Source organism: Peromyscus leucopus, chromosome 10 (assembly GCF_004664715.2).
Source record: "Peromyscus leucopus breed LL Stock chromosome 10, UCI_PerLeu_2.1, whole genome shotgun sequence".
Classification (NCBI taxonomy): Eukaryota; Metazoa; Chordata; class Mammalia; order Rodentia; family Cricetidae; genus Peromyscus; species Peromyscus leucopus.
In genome coordinates this window covers 11,547,732-11,555,056 of record NC_051071.1, presented here as the reverse complement: position 1 = coordinate 11,555,056, position 7,325 = coordinate 11,547,732, and the positions used below count along the sequence as shown (strand labels likewise).

The 7,325-nt window shown below is 43.9% G+C and overlaps 1 protein-coding gene across 1 annotated transcript in view; it reads right to left on the bottom strand.

Annotated features, from left to right (window-relative positions):
* Positions 1-5,337: 5,337 nt before the first annotated feature.
* Positions 5,338-7,325, bottom strand: part of Kiaa1841 (KIAA1841 ortholog) — a 56,912-nt gene continuing 54,924 nt past the window's right edge. Inside the window, exon 22 of the mRNA XM_037208937.1 lies at positions 5,338-5,378. Within this exon, the coding sequence (XP_037064832.1) occupies positions 5,354-5,378 (25 nt within the window). The 3' untranslated portion in view covers positions 5,338-5,353. The remainder of the gene's footprint in view (positions 5,379-7,325) is intronic.

Here is a 7,325-nt window from a genome sequence, read left to right as displayed (position 1 = left end):
TTGTTTTTTTGAGGGGGAAGATTGCAAGGGAAGTGGGTGGATGTGAGGGAACAGGGAGATAGTGGGATCATAATGCTTGATGTGAAATCCACACACACAAAAAACAATAAAACTTAAAAAAAAAAAAAGGAAAAAATGTTTCCACTAGAATTTAGAATTAACTGGGCCAAACCTCTTTAGGGGCTGTTAGAAAGTATATAGTTGTAACAAAACCCAACTGAACAGTCTTAAGCAGTAAGAAAAATTAGTCTTTGCAAGTAACTGTCCCGAGTACATTTCCTCAAATGGTTCCCTTTTTAGTTATTAAAACGTGGCAACTTTGTCCTCCGATTCCCCTCGGGAAGGCAGTATGGTTTCAGCTGCTCCAAGCAAGATGTTCAAAGTCTCCCGGAGAAGTACACGCCCATTTAAAAACACTGGCGACATTACCACCTTCAAGTACTCCGCCAGACCCCCTCCTCACCTCTCACGCCCATAACCCCAGACATACTTTTGAACAAATCAGCACAAGGTGGTGGCTCAGCACCACTAGCTGGAACCAATCAAACTTCACCTTCTGGGTTGTTTACAAAAGGGCCAGCCTCTGGTGAGGACGTTTGAATATTTAACATCCAAACAACTGGAGTGCCGCTGGCAAAAGTGGGGGAATGCAGCTATTGTTAACATTTTCTTAAAATGTCTGTCTGTTCACGTATAGATAAAAACTAAAAGATGTAGAGGAGCAGTCCCCACACTTATTTACCCCAGACACTCTTGAGGAACGAGGGGTAAGAGACTTAGTTAGAAATAGAGGGGAAAGAAACAGAGAAAACACAGGATAAACTCGAGTGGGCCTGGATCCTTATTCACCGGCCCAGAACTTTATTCCAAAGGTCTATTTATAACAATGCCAAGGGGTGGAGCAAAAGACCTCCCCCTTGCTAGTTAGTCAAGGGTAGACCCTTCCAAACACCTCATACTCGGGCCTGTGGTCCAATGAACCTCTTATGCAGTCCTGCTGGGTACAGCCACTAGGAAACCTAGTGGTCTCCAACAAAAAGAATAGGGATTTATAAACCTATTTCACAACCAAGGTATCTGATAATTCAAAGATCTACTTTTAACCAATGCAACATGCCCCAAGTCTTGATTCACAGAAACAGTCCAGTCTGGCTTCTCCACATCCATAGTTCTCATCTCTATAGGGTAACAATGGAGGAAGGGATTGGAAGGACATCTCCTCACGTGTCTCCTAACTGGGTTTAATGAGACACAAACTCCGATGCTCAGATCATTGCCCTGGCCTTCTGGGCATCACTCATCATCTTCTGTTTCCCACTGATGTCCCTTTAAATTTCCTTTCTAATCTTTGTGTCAGGGCTGGGAATGTGTCAGAGGAAGCACTGGCTCCTCTTGCAGAAGACCTGGATTTGGTTCCCAGCACCAACATGGAAGCTCACAACCTCCCAGTTCCAGGAAATCCAGCTCCCTCTTCTGACCTCTGCAGGAACTAGGCATGCATAGACAAACACAAAGGCAAAACACTCATAAAAACAAATCTTTAAAAAATGTGTATCTGTATGATGTGTTTTATACTTATGCATGTGTAAGTGCAGAGACGTGTGTGTGTGTGTGTGTGTGTGTGTGTGTGTGTGTGTGTGTGTGTAGGTCATAACCTTGGCTTGGTCACCTTCCATTTTGCTTGAGATGGGGTCTCTTGCTTGCAGCTGTGTGTATCAGGTTAGCTAGTCTGCCAGCTCCCAGGGATCTTTGCTTCAAGTGTTTCCTATGCGGGGCTGGGATTACAGTTGTGTGCCATTGTACCAAGCTCTACATGAGTTCTGAGGATCCAAGCTCAGGGACCCAGTGGTGGCTTGACTTAGCTCTGCACACAACGCATTGATTTCTAGGTAGCAAACAGAACATTAATAGAACTCTCTCCTAGTATTTTTTCTACTGGATTATGCTCATAGCTAAAGCCCATTGTTGTTAAGTATACCTCATCTTGTGTCTTCCTGAGTATGCTGTATGAATGTGCCAATTACGGCAACACACCCACACCCATAAATTTTACAGAGACAGGATTTCCTTCTCACACCCAGCTGGGTTAAGGGAGCAATGAGCATCAGTAACTGTTGATGCTGTAATGCTGGGGTATAGTCAGTGTCCACATGACCTTCCCTATGTGTATTCAGCTTCTCCATCACTGGCTGCTGCTCCTTGACTTCAGTACTACTGCATGTAGAGCTCTGTCTCTGATGTTAGTAGTACAAGTATCCACATACTTCATCCCTTAGCACTTTACTACATTGAAATGAAACTGTTATTATTTTTTTAACATAGTGGCTATTCGGTGCTGTGGGATGTTCTGTATGGCAAATTGCTCTGATTGGTCAATAAACAAAACACTGATTGGTCAGTGGCTAGGCAGGAAGTATAGGAGGGACTAACAGAGAGGAGAAAAGAAAGAACAAGAAAGTGGAAGGAGTCACTGCCAGCCGCCGCCAGGACAAGCAGCATGTGAAGATGCCAGTAAGCCACGAGCCACGTGGCAAGGTATAAATTTATGGAAATGGATTAATTTAAGCTATAAGAAGAGTTAGCAAGAAGCCTGCCACAGCCATACAGTTTGTAGACAATATAAGTCTCTGTGTTTACTTGGTTGGGTCTGAGCGGCTGTGGGACTGGCGGGTGACAAAGATTTGTCCTGATTGTGGGCAAGGCAGGAAAACTCTAGCTACAATTCGCCATTCCGAGTTCTCCATTCTTTTTCATGGCACCTTGGATTTACTTTATGGAAGAAAAACATCCTCAATTTATCTGAGGATACTTACTAAACCCACTTTCCAGTATCACCTGAATTATCTTTTTGATCTTACCTTGGTTTTCCCGTTACGTAGTTTTTCAATGTTCTTTGGTTTGTTGTTCCCTTGCTCTACAATGCATGATTATATTCAGAATGGAACACGATGTGCTAGCTAGTTTTTATGTCAACTTGATAGAGGCTAAAGTCATTTGAGAAGAGGGAACCTCAGCTGAGGAAAAATACCCCGACCAGATCTGCCTGTGGGCAAATCTATGAGGCGTTTTCTTGTCCAGTGTGGGAGGGCCTAGCTCACCGTGGGCGGTGCTACCCTTGAGCTGGGCTGGTGGTCCTGGGTGCTGTAAGCAGCAGAGCAGGCCATGCATGAGGAGCAAGCCAGTTAGCAGCTCCCCTCCAGTCTCTCTGCATCAGTTCCTGACTCCAGGTTCCTGCCTTGAGTTGCTGCCCTGACTTCCCTCAGGAGTGTGACCCGAGAGCTGTAAGAGGAAAGAAACTGTCTTCTCCGCATGCTGTTTATGGTCATGATGTTTATCGCAGCAACAGAAACTCTAAGACAGGTAAGAACTGACACTTCAGTGTCTCTCATTTGCATCCCTCTGTTTCTTCAGGATCACTTGCCTGTTTTCCTGTGAGCTGTCTTACCTTCTGCTTTCTTTCCAGGGTGGTCACTGTGGCCAAGGCTGATGGAGAACTCACTAAATAGCCCAGGGTGGCCTCCAACTCTCAGCGATTCTCCTGCTTCAGCTGGGATGACAGATGCCCTAGCAGCTGTGGTCTCCGCAGCTCTTCACTAGGCTTTTCTCTTTTGTTACTTTTGTCTTGACTTTAACTTACTGCCTGTTTGTCGGATGCAATGAAACAGGCAGTGTTTTCTCCCAGGGTGTCATTCTTCATGTAGAGTTCTCTGATTCGTGTGGACTTTATCCTGCTCAGTGTGTGAGGTCTGCCATAACCCATGTCTTTTTCAAATGCTATGTTCAACTGTCCTGGTGCTGTTCGGGAAAAGCTGTCCCAGGCATGTGAGATGCCAACTCTGTAATACACTACGTTGTTCTTGGGCTTCTCTGTGGGCTTTCTAGTGCATCTCAGGGGTTTGTCAGCACCACAGATTGTGTCTTACTCTGCTTTCTTCTTCAGACACGCAAACCTTGATTTTAAAAACTGCTTTCATTACAATTTTAAAAGTTTGAGAATTTTTTTTATCACCCCAGAGGGTTGTATTGCAGCAGAGCATATTTGTTCTAAGAATATTAAAAAGGTAAAAGGCAACATCACTGACATCTATTTAACTTCTGAGAGGTATTGTCATCCTCAAGGAATTGGTGTGGTTTGTAAGATAGTCTTTTTTTTTTTTTCTTTCTTTCTTTCTTTTTTTTTTTTTTTTTTTTTTTTGGTTTTTCGAGACAGGGTTTCTCTGTGTAGCTTTTCACTTTTCCTGGAACTCACTCTGTAGCCCAGGCTGAGCTTGAACTCACAGAGATCCGCCTGGCTCTGCTCCCGAATGCTGGGATTAAAGGCGTGCGCCACCGCCGCCCGGCTGTAAGACAGTCTTAGATCCAAATGCACACCTTGGTCCCTTTACTTAGGACCAAAGAAAATGAGAGAGGGACAGTGGTTCCTGGCGGACGCGGCTGGGGCCCCAGCTCCCACCTCCAGTGAAGGTTTTCTTCCCCGGTTGGGTCCCCACATACACCCTTCACTCTCTACCCCGTTTTGGTGGAGGTGAATCTAAATCTTCTTTGGTTGGAGCACGACACTGGGGTATACCTCTAGTGTTTAAAATCAGGACTCACATGTGATTGAACTAAAAAGACTCCCTGATGCCACAAAGCTCTGGGGGTAGCACAGAGGGACTCTGCTCATGGAGCAGCTAGTCTCAGGACAGCCACAAGCCTGAGCTACACCTCACCCATGCGCTGTGTTCTAATTTTGACCTGGAGCCAGAATTCAGAAAATCTCCAGACCAAAGGCCCTGAGCCTGAACTGACCTGTCAGCAGGACAGGACTTGGGCAGCACTTCCCTGCTACAGACTTCGGGTCAGGAAAGAGGTGTTGGCTTTCACTTTAGGACTGAACACAACAAGCCCCGATCATGTTACCATCACCAGCCTTCATTCAGTCTAGCTTAGGCAGGGTTTTCTTTTTTCAGACAGGGCTTCACTTTAGCCCAGGTTGCCCTGAAACTTACTGTGTAGCTGAAGCTGGCCTTGTAGCAATCCCTGTCCCAGCCCCACAGAGGCGCAGATTCAGACATTATACAGTCATACCTGGCAGGGCTAGTCTATCCCTCCTCACTAAACTGAATTTTCTTTAAAGGTTCGAATAGATTATTTTTTCCATATGAATGTATAAAGTATTCCTTTAGTTCCAGAAGAAAATTGGAATTTATTTTTAAAATGTTTTATTATACTTTTATTTAGTGTATGTATGTATGTATGCCATGGCACGAGAGTAGAGGCCTGAGGACAACTTGCAGGAGTCTGTTCTCTCCTTCCACTACGTGGGTCTCAGGGACTGAACTCGGGTCGTCAGGATTGGTGGCAGAAGCCTTTACCCACTGAGCCATCTTGCTGGCCTGAAAAATTTGGAATTTATTAGAAACACACCTCTGGCTGCACCTCCTCTGGGCTTGTAGGTTCTTTCTAACTGCTTTCTCCTGTTAGCTCAGCTTTACCTCAACATCCCCCTGTGAGTTTAAAATTCCTTTCACGTCTCTTTAGCCAGTTCCTTCATAGTAAAACCTCTCTTGAGAATCCTAGCATAGTTTTGTTTCCCTATTATGGTCTGTTCACACTCTTTATTATATAAACAATGTAAACTACTAAGAAAAAGCAGTAAAACATATAAGGTGGCTATAAGCTAAAAGGCATTTTATAAAGTGTCAATAACACAAAACTGAACAGTGGTGTTAGACAGGTGGCCCAGTGGTTAGATAGTGGAGAGGTGGCACTGGCTGCTCTTGCAGACTGGAGCTTGGTTCCCTCCCAGCACTCAGGTCAGGGACGCACAGCCGCCTGTAACTGCAGCTCTAGGGGATGAGATGCCCTCTTCTGGCCTCTGTGAGTACTGCACCCACATTCACATACCCATACACCCAAATAAACAAATCCTAATGAATTTACCACAGAACTAGACAAAGAAATTGATTCAACAAAATAGCCCTGGCATAGGCTCCCCATGCAGACACACACTGAGGGAGGCGGCACTGGTGGCTAGTCACTGTGAAGGGAGTCACTCTGTCAACAGAAGGAAGAGTTAGAGCTCCACCAAACACAGTACCACGAGCCGAGATAATCTCATCAGGTCTAGTGACAGCCTCCTTACTGCATTCCACCTAAAGATGAAAAAGAAAAATCTAAAAACTTCTAAAAGCAAATATTATAGTAAATATCAGGACCAAAAGGATTTCTTAAAGAGATGGAATCATAGCGAGAAGTTAATATATATAATTATAGTCTAAATTAACTTCCTCCAGGTATGTTGGCTCAAGTTTGTAAAAATGATTTTGGAGGTGAAGACAATCCTGCCAGGTATAGTGGTATACCCTTTAATCCCAGCATTCGGGAGGCAGAAGTAGGTGGAGCTTTGAGTTCAAGGCCAGCCTGGTCTACAGAGCGAGTTCCAGAATAGCCATGACTACACAATGAGATCCTGTCTCAAAAATAAATAGATGGATGGATGGATGGATGGATGGATGGATGGATGGATAGGTAGATAGATATACAGACAGACAGATGACAGAAGAACTGCTGTGAGTTCCAAGCTAGCCTGGGATACCATCTCAAAACATGGGAAACAAAACAAAAAAGAAGAAAAAAAAAAACCTTCTATGAATCTTTAACAAGCTTAAACAAAATGGAAAGAAATACCATGTTTTAAAAGGTAGAAGGTATTATATAACATATAATAACCAATAAAGGATCAGTATGCAGAGCACAAAGTGTGCAATACATACAGAGTATAAAGTGTGTACATTCATATATATATATAAAGTAAGTCTTAAAGCTCAGTAGGAAAAGATACTATTTAGATTTTAATACATCTGTCCCCTCCAAAATTCAGTTGCTGTCAATTTGACAGTATTAAGAAATTTTTCGGCCAGGCGGTGGTGGCGCACGCCTTTAATCCCAGCACTCGGGAGGCAGAGGCAGGCGGATCTCTGTGAGTTCGAGGCCAGCTGAGTCTTTACATAGCACTGGCTGAGCTTGCCTTCCACGCTTTCCTGAATGAGGATGCAGTACAGAAGCCCTCGCTATACATCATGAGATTGATTACCTTGGATTTTGGCTTCTAGTGCTAAGAGAAATGTATTTCTTTCTTTATAAATCACTTTATGGCATTGTTATTAGCAGCACAAATGGATTAAGAATGAGAAGAAACCCAAGTGACCAGTAAACATGTATCTATACACTTCACCTCCCTCAGTCATACAAGCAAAGTGACACCACTATTTAATTCTCTCTGGACTAATGAAAATCACAGTTTGTCAGTACCTGCAGCATCTGTAATAACATTTACAATA